Raw genomic sequence first — 17,478 nt, 5'->3', positions numbered from 1 at the left:
TTTTTCTTTGTGTGGCACCCCAGTAAGACTAGCTTTCGCCATTAGCGTCGGCTAATGGTGATCCTAATAAAAACAATTAATAATAATGTCATTGGTTCCTCTTGACCTCCAGGTGTTGCTGACCAGCTGCAGACAAACTATGCCGCAGACCTTCGAAGCATTCTGAAGACACTGTTTGAAGTCATGGCTACCTCTGAGCAGGGGGACAATAACAAGGAGAAGGGTGAGGAACAGATGCTTCTGTTTAGCTTTTTTATCTTTACATCAGGGTTAACTTGCAGTAATGTCAGGTGTCTTAGTGTAGTTCTTCCAGTTTGTTTGTCTGTGATGGTAATGTTAATCGTAATGACATGGCTGTGCTCTGTGTGGTGGTGCAGCATGTCCAGGGCTGCGCAGTGCTGTGCTGGAGGACTGTTCTCTCTGTCAGGAGACCATCTCCTCCTCGGAGCTGGCAGCCAAGGCCCTGGAGGGACAGTTTGAAGGTCAGCACCTCTCTTTTCTCCTTAAAACACATACACACATGACATGCATGCACACAGTGTGACACACATATAAACAAGCACCACTATTAATGTGCCCCTGCTTTTCCCCTGTAGATCCCCCAGACTGGGTTCCTGATGAGGAATGTGACTCCTGCATCACCTGTAAGGCCCCCTTCACCGTCATCCGCAGGAAGCACCACTGTAGGAGCTGTGGCAAGGTAACACAAAACACCTGAACAGATCTCCCTTTAGAATTGTCTGTACTACATAAAATAAATGAAAACAATCAAATGTACCTTGTTTGCTCTGTGTCTTTTTAGATCTTCTGCTCTCGCTGCTCCTCCCACTCAGCCCCGTTACCGCGGTACGGCCAGGTGAAGTCCGTTAGAGTGTGTACACACTGCTACATGTTCCACGTCACACCGTTCTACAGCGACAAGACTGGCATCTGACCCCTGCTGTACAAACCCCCCCCCCCCCCCCCCACCACCTCGCTGCATCTACAGGAGCAAATCCAGGGGATATGAGGCTATATTCAAAGTACATCCCCAACTACACAGAGCAACCTTATCGATCATCTTCATCACACTGCACAGCAAGGCAAGGCTTTGGAATAAGGAGGACATGGATGAGAGGACAGAGAGATGGAACGAGGTCGGATGTGGAGGCGCATAAACTATGATTAGATCCTTTCTGTTGTTTTTGAGATGCTGCTGCTGCCTGAAAGGGAACCAAAGGGCCTAATCCTATGCCGTCCTCCTCCTAACTCACTAATGCCTGCCTGCCTAATAGAGGCAGATTAAGAAACAACTGGAAATAGGGTTTTGAACAGGCTACTCTGGACCGGTCCAGTGCTTTAGGAACAGCTTCTGGGAATGTTTGCAGTTGAAGAGGGAGAGAAAGCCTTTTCTGTTTTATTGCTTGTGTATAACAAAGGCCTTCTGACATCATGTCCTATGCTTTAGCGGGCTTCCCACACTTGTGCCAGAGCTCTGACAGGGCTCCGATTTACTTTAAAGAATGGAAGTCATAATAAACATGTAAATAAGGATAATTATGTTGATAGTGATGATGATCTCCGCACAACTGATCTCGCTTGTTTGGCCGCAATGGCTCTAGAGGTTTTAATTTTAGTTTGTCATGTAATTCCTGATGCTGTGAGGATGAGGAGGGGAAAGCAATCCTCATCAGGCTATCTAATAGCGAAGCAACAAAAAAATATAGATTTTATGTATATGTGGCTTGTTTGGCAATGTTTTTAACGGCAATATAATTTGTGATATAATTTCATATGGGATTTTTATTTTATCGACTGTGTCTCAAAGGACACAGATTAGCTGGCCTTTTATAACAATGTGGGCTGTGCCCATTGCTTTTACAGTCACAACATACAATGTTTTTTTTTAAATGTTTGATCTCATTCCCATCCCATCTTTAACATGCTACTCCTCAACCTCTGAGATTGACATGGTCACATCAGTCACTCTCTCATGCATTTAATGCCCTCTGGTGGAGAGAAACTTTAACCTCCTACCACACACAGTATCTATATTATGTGAGTGTTAGAATCATGGAGTGCATATCACCACTATTTAGAGGTTTATGATGCCTGTCTCCCATCAGTTGGTCAAGGCAGCTTTGTTTCCTCCTGATTGTGCAATATAGTTTTTCCCTCTGTGTATGTTGTTGCCAAACACATTTATCTTAAGTATATTTCAACTCTCCCAGTGGTCACACTGATAGCACACTTTTCTAGACAGGATTCACCAAAACCGAGACGAACCTCTACTACTACACTAAGCATGGATGTACATTTTCATGATCTAAGTTACATGCCAGCTGCTGCTGCTGTTGCAGAAACATATGTGATCTGTAGGGAAATCAGTTAGAATATGTTACAGATAGTAAGTTAAATTTAAACTAGACTGTTTTGTTCATCCCTACCTGGTTATACATTATCCCCATACCTCTCTGCACAAAGTACTACTATTCCCAGTAGATAACCACTTCCTCTACTCTTACATCATGATTTCTGCCTGCTCCCTCTAGTCATTTCTGATGTGGAGGGGAAGCTTCACCATCTAGGTTACAATGGAGAATGAGTTTGAGTTGATGTGGATAGAGGAATGGTCAATCTGACATAACTGGCTCAAACAACCATGTTGTTGAAGTGCCTTCTACACTTCAAGGCCGAACCAGTTATATCAAATCTTCCCTGATTTATAAGCTAATTCTCAGGCCTTATCTTGTCTAGATCGCTTTATACTTCTACACGGTTTATTTGTATTGAGGAAAATTTAAAGACCTTAAGATTATGTAATTGTTTTATAAGCAAAATGAAATTGTAAATCTATAAATCTATTACTACTTTTTCAGTATGGTGCAGTAATTCAAGGACTGCGTATCCTATTACTTCAGAGCTTGTTATTTTGTAAAGGCTAGCATATTTCAGTAATAAGAGCCATGTGAAACATTTGGGAAAACTGACAATGTTATTTAGTTTTAAATGTCATGTAAATTAAAATTAAATGACTTTTTCCTTTGAATAAGTGTTTATCCTAATTTCTGTGTTACTACTATCCATTCATGTTCATCTCATTCTCTCAGGCAGTTGGGACATTTGTCAACTCGTCATTGATATGGTCTTGACTCTGGTGTGCACAGCATCAATCACACACAACTTGATCCAAAGGGATGTAATGTCATTGGAGCACGCTTCCCTTGCCTGAAGACCCTGAATGTATTTCAGCTGCTCTATCGATCACTACAAACGGTTCGTCACTAGTTACCACAGCCACAAAGTCATAAACTCCGCCTATTTCTATCATTTCTATTCTTAAACCTAATCTCACATTTAATCTTAACCACACTGCTAACCGTATGCCTAACATTACATTAAAACCAAAAAAGTTACTTTTTGTTTCACGAATTTCTGTGATATATGTTTGTGGAAACTAGTGCACACCCTATAAACGCCATTTGGCCAGAGCGATGTGGATTTGTAGCCAGGCAAACGCTTCCCTGCCTCTTGTCACGTTCTCAGGTGAGATTACATCCCAGTCCCACTGGGTGGCAGCACCTATTCATTTGATGCAGCATTGGCTGCTATCTGACTGATACATGTAGCTCTGTTATCCATAGTACATTAACGTAACACCCCTAACAATTAAATGTTTCCAATTATTCTTCAGGGGATGTGATTAAGCATTGCTGAAAAGATATGTGGATCTTGTTAGACTCACTATGACTGGTATGGTGGGTCTCCTGTCTGTTTGTTCTTCTGGGGGTAGGATTAAAGTTGCTTTTTTAAATAGCGATCTAAAATAGGTATTGTATTGTTTTCTCGTGATGGTCAAGGTCAGGATTCGAGTATGAAACTTATCCTAGATCTGTTACAGGGGTGACCCTCGGCAATTTAAATTGAGGCATATACCATTTTTTATAAATTACTCGTGTGATCTAGGCGATTGGATTATGATCGTGAGAAAGAAAGAGTTCATTTTGATAGATTTATCCAGCCCTTGTATGTGATTGGTCAAAAGTTGAGAACTGGGATGGCAACTATCTCTGCACTCCGTAATTATTGTAGTGGATGTGAAGTAGAGTCCACTGTACACACCAGTTGGATACAGACTTTAAAAAACACCAGTTGGAAACAGACTTTAAAAACTACCTATTTTTTTCCAATTTGTCGAAGTTTATGCAACATTTAAATGGATACCCATCTGTGATTAATGGACGCATTTGATGGTATGCTTCGACTGATTTGAGCTTTTCCATTCCATAGACCGATCTACAGGCAGTCAGCGATCATTATAGTTGTGTTCGAGAGCGGTCGATGAAATCGGCCACTAATAAATAATGGAGACCGTGCAGACTTCTATGAGAATGGGTTGCCCGTTTTTAATGAAGAGGCTGATACGAGGTTAATTTACTGTAAACGTCAGGTATGTAATTCAGAGTTAACATTGTTGTGCATAATATGCACTGCATATGACCTTGTTCATACGATTATATTGTTCGCAATAGTTCATAGAAATATATATATTTCAATTTAAGACATGAATGGCTACGTATTATTAACAATTGATTGCTTACAGTTATATGAATAATTACAATTTAATTTTACATGATGTGGAATTTTTAGATAGGCTATGTATGGACTATGGTAACATGTTATACAGTAATTCATGAATGCAAATGGTGACAATTATACAATATAATACAGCTGTGTTTCAGATAAATATACATTTTTGTTGTATATTTGTATATTCATTTATCAGAGGGGGCAATCTGTGAGAGCAGCACTACTTAAATGAGTTTGCACCATATTGACCACAGATATTTATTGAAAATAATAGATAAATATACTAACACAGGCTAGATATGTTATTTTATCGATCAATCCTATGATTTCTTTTTTTTTTTTTTAGAAATGTGTGTATCTCCTCTATGCATTTTAATTTATAAGAGAAATCCCCATGCATTTCAGTTCCACTATGGCCTTGACACAACTGTGTGTTTGACTTGAAGGACATATGGAAATTCAAAGCAGAGCATTTACTGTAGATTTTCCATATCATCTAATGAGGCAAACTGCTTTTCCCTGGGGGTGGATGCGAGTTCTGCAGTGTGCAGTTACAGAATCTGGAAGGCCTGATTTTTTTTTTACCATATGTCTTTTAGAGTTGGGGGAACATTAAGTTGTCTTCAGTCAGGATGGGAGTCCTCAAGATCATGCTGCTCATCTTTGAGTCCGTTCTGTTGTCTGACTGTGCAAGGGGTGAGTAATACATCTTTAGGATATTTTTTTCCTTAACGTAACTTCACACTGGGCACACACTGGTTAAATCAACATTGTTTCCACATTTCAATGAAATTCCGTTGAACCAACGTGGAATAGATGTTGAATTGACGCCGCTGCCCAGTGGGTTTCATTCTTGCTTTCTTGCCTACACAGTAGTGTCCAATCGTTTTAGTGAAATATTAGCAGATAAATTGGTTCATCTAAGTTAGGTTGATGCTGTTGCTTTTTGTTTACATGAAGAAAATCTCAGTTGGCTCTAACTTCTTCACACTGAGAAGTAAGAGAGGAGGAAAAGTAGGAAAAACTCTAAACAGAACCCAAAATCAACAGTGGGGAAGTAGAGAGAAAGCCAACCCTTACCCCCCCCCCCCCCCCCCGTGTGTGATCTTTTCAGTCATGGCCATGTTTGTGTGACTGTGTGTACATTCGCCACTGTTAAGCCAAACAAACACATCCATCAGCTTCCCAGGGTGAAAGAACACAAGTCAGTGTAAGAGTCCAGCTCTCCCGGTCCAGGTCCAGGGACCGTACTTTCTCAGCATCACGTCTCTATGTGTGTGCGTGTGTGTACGACCATGACCAGTGTAGTGTGTTATTGCTTTGATTCAGGGTCAGACAACTGCCTGCATTGATTGAGGATGTCAGACAAATGCAGAACCCATAGTATAATTATGCGTACGGTTTCCACAATATCACCTGTCATCAACGGCTGAATATGTCCAGACCAGCTCAGTAGAGCTTGAACGTCACCTTTTCAATTTGACAGCTTTGAAACTTTCACATAAACTTTTAGTGTATTCTACAGCCTCTCGCAGTGGGAAACCAGACATCCTATTCTACGCCTCTCTCCTCATTGTTAAACTTAGAATGGCAGCAAATGGAAGTGGCGTCTCAAAAGTACTACATGCATGTGGCTAACAGGGCATTGCAATACGGGGCAGGTGGGGGCCGGTGAGGGCCGCTAGGTGGTTTGGATGTGGGCAGATTACATCTGTGGGCCTGCAGACAATGCCTTATTCACAGCAGGACAGACAAGCCTTCACGACATGGCTAAAGCAAAAGTAAACAAGACGTGAAGGCTAAATAAGATTAGACAGGCAATTATATCTGTTTACAGATGTCAAAGGAAGGAGAAAACCAACAGGGGAAACAGACTGCAGAGAGAAAAACGAGACATCCTAATCTGTATGCACGGTGTCCTGCACTGATTTTATCACAGAAAAAAATAGGAATATGTAGTCTGTTTTTCATACTTTCTATCTGAAAGTGATTTTAGATAGGTCCAGAACAGATACAAATATTTACTGTTGGCGAACAGTCCCCCAAAAAATATTTAGTAATGCGCCTCTCTGACATCATATGCCCAGTTTTAAGTGGCCAAGTTTTAATATGTAATTTTGTTAAGTTAAATCATTTATTTGGCTTTTATAGGATGGTTTTAATTGTCAGGTATACAGGACTGCAGGGTGAAATGAAGTCTCCAGAAGTTGATAGAAAAGAGCCCATAGTATAATCCCTTAGAGGGAATGATGTGGCAGCAAGCTCCCAGGTATGACACAATGTGATCCCAGAGTAACAACTTCACCGTTTGATATCCTGTAAAATAAAGGTTTTGGTTACAGACACGTGGTTTTGTAGAGGAGTAGAGACTGTCGTGGCTGTAAAACTGTGCCCTGTAAAAGTTAACAGGCTATGATAACATCATTGACAAATGCAAATGAAATTATGCAGGAGATAATCCTTTGAGTTACGTGTGAATTCAAAATAACATATTGGAAGTGTTTAGTGGTTTCTTCTGGTCGTTATATGATCATCTTCTGTACTTTTACATTTTAAACTTGGGTTAAGTCCAATTTAAAGAACAGAGTGATAATGAGCCTGCTGCTGTCAGTCTGATCATTTATCTCACTATGCAAGCCAGGACCAGTTCTCCCTTGTGCTCTGATTCATGAAACTTGCTCAGGACTGATTCCTTGAACCCCATTGGACAACCCCTCCCCCCTCGTATTCCCCCCAGCAGCTGTAGGAGGTGCTCCGTGATGTGTCCCGGCAGAGCTTCTAATGTGGTGACAGGACTGGGGACCACTGTGGTATAGTAACTGTGGAATGCAGCAGCCGGGACATATGGACCTGCTGTGTGTTCTGTATCCTTGGTGAGAATGAGAGGATACAAGGTGTCCCTAGTACTTACCAACACACACACACACACACACACACACTCTGAAATGATTACCAGTCTCTTTTTGGAAACAGAATTGCAGTGACATCCACACAGAGTGTGTACTTTGTTTGTAGGAGAGGCCTGTGATTTTTGAGGCAGTATACTGTATCGACATGTCACAGGCAGCATATTAGCTTGACATGAACATTTTTAACTTCAGACAAATGTTTACTCATCTACACCTCCTGAGCCATCTGGATAAATTTAGAGCATACAAACTGCTCTGTAACTGTTTTGGAATATATACATTTTATAGGCGAGTTACATCATGGTTTTATAACAAGAAGGTACTATGAGATAAATTGTATGCCATGGGCATTTAAAATCACAAGGGCATTTGGCTCCCAGACAGATTTCCGTAATGAGGCTAGTTTCCCAGTAAACAAATACTCCAAAGTCCTCTTATTTTTAAAATATGGCCCAAATAGTCAGAAGATAATGACACTGTGGTGTTCTGGCACATGAGCCCAGCTGGAGAAACAGAGGGAGAGTGGACAGAGGTGAGAGAATGAAAGAGAGAGAGGGGGAGGTCTAGGCAGTACTGTAAAATCTTTGCCATTCAGAGTAGTCCCCTCTGAAGACACTTGATTTAGAAATTACAACAAAATCAGTGTTATCATACTATCAGATTCGCCAATGAAGTACCAGCACTGAAAAAGAATGGATTCATCATAAATCCACCAACACCCACAGACACACACAACTCAGTGCAGTCCGACCGATTGACATGCCACCTCTGAACTCTGCGGACTGCGACGCTTCCCCAAGCCAATTTATGACCAAACAACAACCACTGCTCTCTCGCCATCCCCCTTACACATGTCTCCCTTCTCTCCCTCCCAGTCCTTCTCTCTGCATTTCCTCCCGTTTATTACCAGTGTAAAGCCAGAGGAAGTGAATTAAGTTAATGTGCTGTCGTTAAAACAAGGCATGGAGCTGACCTTTACTCCCACCCACCCTCTCTCAGCTCACCAATAGCCCCTCTTTACTGAGCCTGGGTCCATTTGCAGAGAACAATGGGTGGATTATTATATGCACTAGTCCCCCCGTTTGGACATGGCAGCAGTAATTAATTTTAAACACTCTACATCCCTGTAGACTGTGGTGATTTGCCGTCTATTAGTGTGTACGTATACTGCAAACCAGGGAATTGTTTTACTGAGGGGCTGCGATTTAGAGGTGCGTGAGGAAGAGTTATGAGAGGGAACTACACTCAGGGTTTTGTGTAGAAGTGTGTGTGTATACGTATGTGTGTGTTTTATTAAGCATGGGGCAATTGCTCTGTGAGAAGTCATGATAATGAGATACCCAAGGAGCAGAAGCCAATTTAGAAACCCTAGAAGTATGAGTTACCAGATACAGCAACACTTATTCCCTCTCCAAAAGTTCCACCACTAGTAGGTACTAATACATCATACCACTGCTACTAATACGTCTACGTTTACTATGATAACAAATACAGCTGCATCTATCATTACTACCGTCACACACTGCAGCTCCTGGCAAATCTATGGAAGGGAGAGGAAGTCTAGGAAGGGACCTGGAAGAGGAAGGTGTTAGACTTCACCCCAAAGAGAGGAGAGGGCTGTACATGGTGATGAGGGAAGCTGTGATAAGTAGCCATAATGGAGGTCAATTGTTGTTTACTTTAGTGGGCCATAATCTGTGTGAGCAACACTGCCAGCTTTGACTGAGCCTAATGGGCACTCTAATTAGCATTCTGATGGAATCTCAACTATTTACACATTGTCTGCTCCCATTCACTGTTGTCATGCTCAGCTGTATGGAAAGGGGGAGAATGAAGTGTGAATAGGATTGTTTATAATCTGCCAGTCATGAGGATTTGTCTATGTAGACCTACAGCGATCATGAGTTTGTTTTGCCGCTTGGCTCCGGGTGGCAGTGTCTTTAAGCCACACACTCTGTCCCCTCTGAGTAAATGGGGTGATAGACAGACACATGGATTCATGGTGCCCTACTTAACCCACAAGGATCTCATAGAATCCTTTACAATGGGCCAGAGAGCTGGTCTGGTTGACGTGTCATCATTCAAATGGTAATCACCTGCATGTGTTTTTGATTTGATTGTTTGAGATGAACAATAAATATTCAAACTATTGAGGGATATATCTCAAAGCTGCAGTATGTAACTTTTTGGGCAACCTGACCAAATTCACATAGATATGTGAGTTATAGATCTGTCATTCTCATTGAATGCAAGTCTATGAAGTGGTCGATTTGTTCTATGTGCACTATTTCTATGCCTCCCGTTTTAAAGTTTTGGTTTTTGGTATTGGAAAATATATTTCTTTTTTTTGTTACATAAACTGAAATTAGACAAACTATTAGAATTTTATCATCCAAGAAATGGCAGAGCGATTTCTGCATATTGCACCTTTAAATCCTGCACCCACCTGTCTCCAAGCTGTTATGTAATGTCATAGTGTCACTATAACAAACAATAAGAGGTCCAAGCTCCAGCTGCATATTTCCCTGTAGCTCTGGAGCACAGGGCTGCTGTGTTACACTCTTGGACAGAGAGATTTTTTATTTTTATTTTTTTATTTCACCTTTATTTCACCTTTATTTAAGATGGGCCGTAGTCGTTGGGACGGAGCGTGGAGGTGGGTGTTAGGGGCCGCACTGTTGGACCCTTACAAGTGACCTTACAATAACATTTCAGCTACGCAGTGGGAAATGTTTATCTTGCGCAACCTCTTCTTTTTCAGCCTCTCTGGCCCCCTCCCCTCCTCTTCCACAGCTCTCTCCTCTCCCTTATATTTTCTCTTTTCTTTCGAGCAGCGGAGAGCAGCCGAGAGCCCCCACTCCCCTCCGTGTTTCACAGCTGTTCTCTCAGTCACTTAACAAACGAGACGTTGAGAATCTGAAGCCCACTCCTCTCACCCCTCAACAGGAGACGGTCAGTCTTGTTTTCCTGTAGATGTTAGCGTGTAGATTTATGATGAGGCCTTGGGTCTCCCTCCCTCTCTTTCCCCCTTTCCATGCCCATTTCCTTTCTCCCTTTCTTTAGACAAGTAAAGTACACATGGCGCTCCATGATAGAATAAGGGTATGTTTTAAACAGTATCTTGCTCATCTTGTACTCTTGTATGTTGAACTTGCCACAATCGTCTTTAGTTGATGTTTTATTTTCTCCTATCATCAGTTATCAGAACTTCAAATCACTGGCATATCCATTGCAAATGTTTCTCTCCTCTCTGAGGTAGTCATTGGAAATCACCAGCAGTACTGACTCCTTCCCTCCAACCTCTCCCCTGCCTCCCCTTCAATGCTTTTTGTTCTGCAGTTAAAAGGTTGATTGAAAGTTATGGTGGCAACAGCGATGCCTGGCTGGGTCTGAAGAAAGCATAGCCAAGGGATAGCTGGGATAACGAGGGCTGAATAAGGCCTCCACAGCCTCCACCATAACCCACCGCTCTGATCAACATCCCCCTTTGCGATCGGCATCAATGAGACCCCACATGACTTTCTGCCTTTTCACTCAGAATTCTCACTATTTTTCTTTGGGAATTGTTTTATAGAATTTGTAAGTTCTATTCTGTATGCACTATTTCTGTCAAACGGAATAGGCATTGTTTAGGATAGCCTTTGGGAATTGGGGAATGTTGTTGTATTATGTCAGAAATTGAGTTCTGATGGTGGAGACTGTGGGAGTGGAATTTGAAACAATGCCAAAGATCACCCTACTACTGTAATTGGGTTGACATTCTTTATTTTCAATGTCAATCACTTTCAGGATCCAAAAGTAAGGAACTTTTTTCCCCGTGAACTTTATATACACAAGGGATCCACAGACCCATAGATGAATGGTTTACAAAGAAAACCATTCCCCACTTTTAACTTGAAGACTTAAGGAGGCTGGGGACAGAAGAGTAAAAATGGTTCAGAAGCTGAAAGTATGATCTGTCATATTTTATAGTTGGGCTATTGCTGTCCCAGACTGGAATTTCTGCACCATGTAGTGAAACTGATTTGATTTCCTCATGCACAGGGATGTGAGTTTGGGCTCCAGCTTTGGGCCAGGATGCACTTGGGTGGGGGAAGGGGGACTAGCATACACATGGAGATTCAAGGATGTTTTGGAGGATTCCTTCCATTCTTAAATGTACCTATAGCTGACTTTGTTGTGCTGGTGTGTGTTTTCTGTGTCCGTCAGTACAGTATATCTAAGATAGCTACTGTTTTGTGTAGCACGTTCACTTTGCAAATGTATGTCTGCAGGTCACTTTGGTAAAGGGACCGTGTGACTCCATGTGTGAGGTTGGTGAATGAAGGACTAAAGAGAGAGATAGAGACATACAGACAAACAGAGATGTATAGAGCGGAGTGACCTTTGTGGTCGGACTTGTAAGGTGAACCGGTAAAGCGGGGAACACTGTCACTGTGAAAGGCCGGGTACCTCCTGGTAATGACAGGCACAGCAACTCCACAATGACAGATTGATTTCAGACAATATTCCTGAATTGTCAAGAGGCCCCATAGCTGTCAGTAGGAGCTTTGCCAACACCCCCACCCCCTCTGTCTGTCTCTCTCCCCTTCACCATCTCCCTCTGTCTCGTCTCTTTCTACCCAGGCATGGCTGCTACATCTCATTCTGTCATTGGCTCTCTCTGTGAAAAGGTCTGGTTGACAAAGGCGCTGGTGTAAAACGCATTAGTGTGTCATGTGGAGGATTTGGTGATGCTCAGAGCGTACAGTAACAGTGGTGTAGGGTTCCTGCTGGGCCAGCTAATGGAGGGGCACACAGACAGGGGCACACAGACAGAGACAGGGTACAGTATGGGTAATGGAGGGGCATACCGACAGAGACAGGGTACAGTATGAGTAATGGAGGGGCATACCGACAGAGACAGGGTACAGTATGGGTAATGGAGGGGCATACCGACAGAGACAGGGTACAGTATGGGTAATGGAGGGGCATACCGACAGAGACAGGGTACAGTATGGGTAATGGAGGGGCATACCGACAGAGACAGGGTACAGTATGGGTAATGGAGGGGCATACCGACAGAGACAGGGTACAGTATGGGTAATGGAGGGGCATACCGACAGAGACAGGGTACAGTATGGGTAATGGAGGGGCATACCGACAGAGACAGGGTACAGTATGGGTAATGGAGGGGCATACCGACAGAGACAGGGTACAGTATGGGTAATGGAGGGGCATACCGACAGAGACAGGGTACAGTATGGGTAATGGAGGGGCATACCGACAGAGACAGGGTACAGTATGGGTCACCACACACAGATCCTCTCTGGGCCCCCTCTGACCTCAGATACAGACTCAGATACACACTGCTGGTGCTGCTGTTGTCAGCATGTCTTGTTTACTAGACAGGCCTAATGCTTAGTGGTCAGTGAACTTGTAGTCTTCTAGTAGTTAGAGAAGCACAGAGGCATGTATACAGATCTTTATCTCTATATAGCTCTCGGGAAGTTGACTTGATGATAAAGCAGGAGAGGACTATGACCTAACCAAGAGGCCCAATCAGTTGACTGCAGATTAAATAGTGTTGGCCATGCTTGAGATCCACGTTGGAATGCAGGAGAGGAGGAGGAGGGGGGTGCAAGGAGTGGTAGAGTACACAGATGGAGACACCCTCACTGTTGACTGTCAGGGCCCATGAAGCACCAGAGAATACAGACCCTGTAGCTAGCGAAGGGAAGAGAGCAGGCAGACTGATTTCTGAGGAGGAAGGAGTATTAGTTAAACCCTAATCTAGTGAGTGGTTTAATCTTTAACCCACTGTGGTACAGTATGTGAAGTAGACAGACTGACGTGCAAATGAATGGCTCTATATTGCCTCCAAACCTGTGTGCGTGTCCACATTCATTCTACTGTATGTGCTTCGCTTTTCTCCAATCGTATGATAAGGATAGCAAGAAACAGGTGCACATATTCCCTCTACTGTCCCCCCATACAAGCAAGAGCAGAGAGAGAGAAAAGGTTTTTAGGTTTTGTTGTGTCATATGCCCAGACCAGTCCAGGCTGAGCCCAGATCAGGGTAGGGTGCGGGAAGCTGGGTGTGAGATTGTTGAGATTCCTGGTTACTGCCGCCTGGACCCTCCTAATCCCCTTCACTCCCTCCAAATCTCCTCTACCGAGTCCCTACAAGCTGTGTGTTAAAGGAGGCCTCACTGTCATATTTGCCTCTGCTCTCTGCCACTCTCTAAATCAACCTCTCTCTTGCTTTAACCTTCACCCTACTCCTCTCTTTCTAACTTTCTCTCTCTCCCTATTTAACTCCCCCTCTGTGACCCTATATATCACTGCCCTCCATTCTCTTCCTATCTTTACCCATCTCTTGCCCTTATCCCCCTCCCTTCCGCTCCCTCCTTCCCTCTCTCCTGATTAGTGCCCCTAAGCACACTCTCTGCTCCTGTGTGTGCACCATGCCGTGGCCTAATGGACTGAGATAAGGCTGCATGAAAGACGAGGACTTTACACACACTCGAGAGGAGCAGCAAACCAATGTCCATGAACAAATGTGCTCTATGTTACATTACAGATCTTCAGTACAACAGCAACGTATGGTAATGTGCAAAGGGGTTGGCATTTCAATTTGTTCCGGCACTCAACGCATGCTTTTTCAAATTAACCAGTTAAAAGCTATATAGCACCAATTATTTGTATTGATACATGGTTCTCATGAATTTCTACAGTCACTCAGAGAGGATGACAAAGTGGATATGCGATTATGATGTTCTTGGTCCTGTGGTTGTTGCAGCACAGACTCCAGCATACATGCACACACCCCTCAGCAGGAGCTGAGGCTGGTAGAAGGAATTCAAGCCTAATGAAATATAGCAGCTCAGAGTTCAAAGGCTCCACAGTAGGGGCTGTTAGGGGTAGACCGCGTGATGGAGACGTTTCCAGAAGCTTTATGACACTTTATGAGTAATTTCTGCCTTTCTTCCTGTTCATTTGATGGAGCCTGCAGGAGCCCATTGTTCTGCATGGGGCCATTAGGAGAGGAAGCGGAGGCAGATCCACTGGTGTTTGTCGTAATCACTGTCAAAACCAGCTTCCTCTCTGCTTTGAAGTGGCAGCAGTTATATTTCAATTAATTAACATTGAAAACATAGATTGGCAGGAGCATCTCATTCTTTCTCCATCCCTCTTGTTCACTGCCTCCCTCTTTCTCTCTTTTGCGCTTTCTCTCCATGGTCTCATGTCACCCAATAGCTCTTACTCTCTTGCCATTCCCACCACTGTAGCCATGGCTATTCAGCCCACATCAGATGGTGCCAAAGAAAGCCTCATTGTCCCCCCTGGTCTCGTCTGGTCTTACCCTGCTCTTATCTATTGATTGGAAAGGCGAGAGGAGAAAAAAAAGGTATTGACTACCAGACGAGGTGAAGTTGTTGGGCAGGACGTCTGAGGTGGTAAGAAAAGACAGCATTCTTTACCCTCCGCTGCCCAACTGCTGTCAGAGCACCTTCTCTCCCTCTGTCCTCCCACTTTTACCCTATCGCTGTCCCCCTCCCCCGCCTCTATTCTTTAGTCGCCAGGATGACTCTTTCTCAGAGTGATTGTTATCTGTGCTTGTGAAATGTATAGCCCGGCGCAGCAGTGGTCTCAGAACAGAAGCTATGGTCTTTCACACACTCCCCATGCCATGTTGACTGCCTCACCTTCCCTCTCTACTCAACCTCTCAAGTAAAGTCTCTGGTCCTGGGTTCGGTTTCTTGTTTTCATCTATTTTCTTCTTTCACATCCACCTTTCTTCCTCGTCCTGTTTTGGCTGGCTTTGACAGACTATTTGTGGGTAACATACTATCCCACTGGTTCTCTTTTGCCATCCATTCTGTTTGTTGTAATATTAAAGTTTGCCTAATGTTTTAAGAGATGGACAGTAGGATGATGTTTCCCTGGAACTACAGGTTCCATTAAACACTGATTTCCTGCCGCTGGGCAGTTAGTGAAGACTGATGCCTGCGTCTGTCTGGAGACTGGTACGCTTCACTAAGGAAACAGACAAGCAGTACTGAGGACTTCCCACTCACTGGTGGGACAAGAAGTTGCACTGATCCAGAACAAGAGTGGTTTGCTACTTTCAAATGGTTAAAGCTAAGATTGGTGAGAGTAAAGCTGGATCAGGGTTACTGAACAATGTCTTGCTAGAGCCAAAATATTTGATCTCATCCAAATGTGTCAATGGTTCATGGTTTTGGCATTGGACTGTTAGAAATGAGAGAAAACATGGGTTCTCTGGTGAGATGGAGAGCAAATACTGTTATGAGTGGGTGAGTTACATGCAACCCACACCGGCCACGTTTGGTGCGTGAGTCTTCAAAATAAATGTACACATGCATGTTATTCAATAATTTCCCCCACACTGCTAGCGTGCGTGAACTAGCATCTGCATAGCCAAGCGCTAAAATAGAACTTGGTTCTATTTGAGAAGCTCCACAAGTCCCCTATTGCATATCAGGAAGATACAAACTCACGTGGTTGTTTGAAAAAATGAACGAGGAGATATTAATCAAGGATAACTAACTAAAAACTAACTAGGTTTCCCTTTTTATCTGTGAATTAATCGTCAGAAGTATAGAAACACATGATATTTATATGATCCGGGTCAAAATTCTACAAAGAACCAGCTAAAAAGGGGACCATATATGCGTGATCAGGTAAAATAACAACCCAATCAATGTTAATCTCCCAGGGCAAACTGCTAGCAACAGCTATCTAGCTCATTCATGAATGTTTCATGTGTGTTTAGAGCTGTCCCCAAATTAACATAGTTGGCTCACAGTTTTTTGTAATTTAACCTGTCATGATCGAGTCTGGTGGGAATCATGGAGATAGACAGAGGACTCTAGTATCAAAAACCTATTTTAGCATGGGCTGCGCCATTGAGGACTTTCACCATTTTGAAGAAGTCAACTGGGTGGGACTTCCTATAGATGGGTTGGCTGACAACGTCATGACAATTATGCGAAAGCATCGATGATGAAGGCCGTGGGGTGTTATGATTCTGAACGGTCAAATAGCTAGCCACAATGACAAGAGGGAATCATAGGTGTCTCATTTCAGCTAGTTGTATATTTAAGCAATAAGGCCCGAGGGGGTGTGGAATATGGCCAATATATCACGGCTAAAGGCTGTTCTTATGCGCAGCGCTGAGTACCTGGACACAGACCTTAGCCGTGGTATATTTGCCACATATCCCAAACCCCCGAGGTGCCTTATTGCTGTTATAAACTGGTTACCAACGTAATTAGAGCAGTCAAAATAAATGTTCTGTCATACCCATGTTATATGGTCTGATATACCACGGCTGTCAGCCAATCAGCATTGACGGCTCGAACCCCCCCAGTTTATAATGTTATTGATACCATGTCTTTTTTTTAGGGGTTTTGACTCATGTCATGTCTATGCTAATATGTCTACAATTCGTTATCTAGTGAATCAACAACTGTAATGATGTATTTGAGAGACAACAAGAGCTCATTGTGCAAATGTATTTATGTTTTCAATAAACATTCAGAGATTAAATATAGTTTACATGTTTTCAAAAATCTAAGTTAACCAGTCTGTTTTGCCCCATAGTTCTGCACACGTCGGTTTTGTTGCTCATATAGTTTCACAAACATACGTCATGATCCAAAAACAAATGAGTAATCTTTAACAAAAACAAATGTTTAGCAAAATAAATGCAAGACCGTTTTTTTCTGGCTAACACAGCACATTTTACAAACATATTTCTTACTTTGTAAACACAACAGGGGTCAAATATGTTTTTGTGAATATAACAACATTTGTGGCTCCACAGATTACGTTTGTGACCTGCGTTTGACATATTTGTGACTTGCTTTACATTTGTGAGTTGCTCCACGTGTTTGTGAGTGGCCTTTGTCAGGGTTTCCCATAAAAAAATGAAAACCAGATAAATAAAATTATTGCTGGCCAAATTGACCGTGAGAAAAAACAGTGCTATCAG

General features: G+C 42.9%; 2 protein-coding genes across 4 annotated transcripts in view; both read left to right on the top strand.

The window, feature by feature from the left end:
* zfyve28 (zinc finger, FYVE domain containing 28) overlaps positions 1-3,028 on the top strand; it is a 56,489-nt gene extending 53,461 nt beyond the window's left edge. For all 3 annotated transcript variants that reach the window (XM_071365936.1, XM_071365935.1, XM_071365938.1), the window contains 4 exons: positions 113-223; positions 378-482; positions 597-700; positions 803-3,028. In XM_071365936.1, coding sequence (XP_071222037.1) covers positions 113-223; positions 378-482; positions 597-700; positions 803-934 — 452 coding nt within the window. In that variant the 3' untranslated portion in view covers positions 935-3,028. The remainder of the gene's footprint in view (positions 1-112; positions 224-377; positions 483-596; positions 701-802) is intronic.
* Positions 3,029-3,892: 864 nt separating this feature from the next.
* The window catches only part of LOC139553514 (fibroblast growth factor receptor-like 1), a 48,956-nt gene continuing 35,370 nt past the window's right edge, over positions 3,893-17,478 (top strand). The window contains exons 1-2 of the mRNA XM_071365929.1: positions 3,893-4,429; positions 5,169-5,265. Of these exons, the coding sequence (XP_071222030.1) occupies positions 5,202-5,265 (64 nt within the window). The 5' untranslated portion in view covers positions 3,893-4,429; positions 5,169-5,201. The remainder of the gene's footprint in view (positions 4,430-5,168; positions 5,266-17,478) is intronic.

This window comes from Salvelinus alpinus, chromosome 25 (assembly GCF_045679555.1).
Source record: "Salvelinus alpinus chromosome 25, SLU_Salpinus.1, whole genome shotgun sequence".
Classification (NCBI taxonomy): Eukaryota; Metazoa; Chordata; class Actinopteri; order Salmoniformes; family Salmonidae; genus Salvelinus; species Salvelinus alpinus.
Note: the sequence above shows the minus strand (reverse complement) of the source record. Positions and strands in the feature narration are given on the sequence as shown.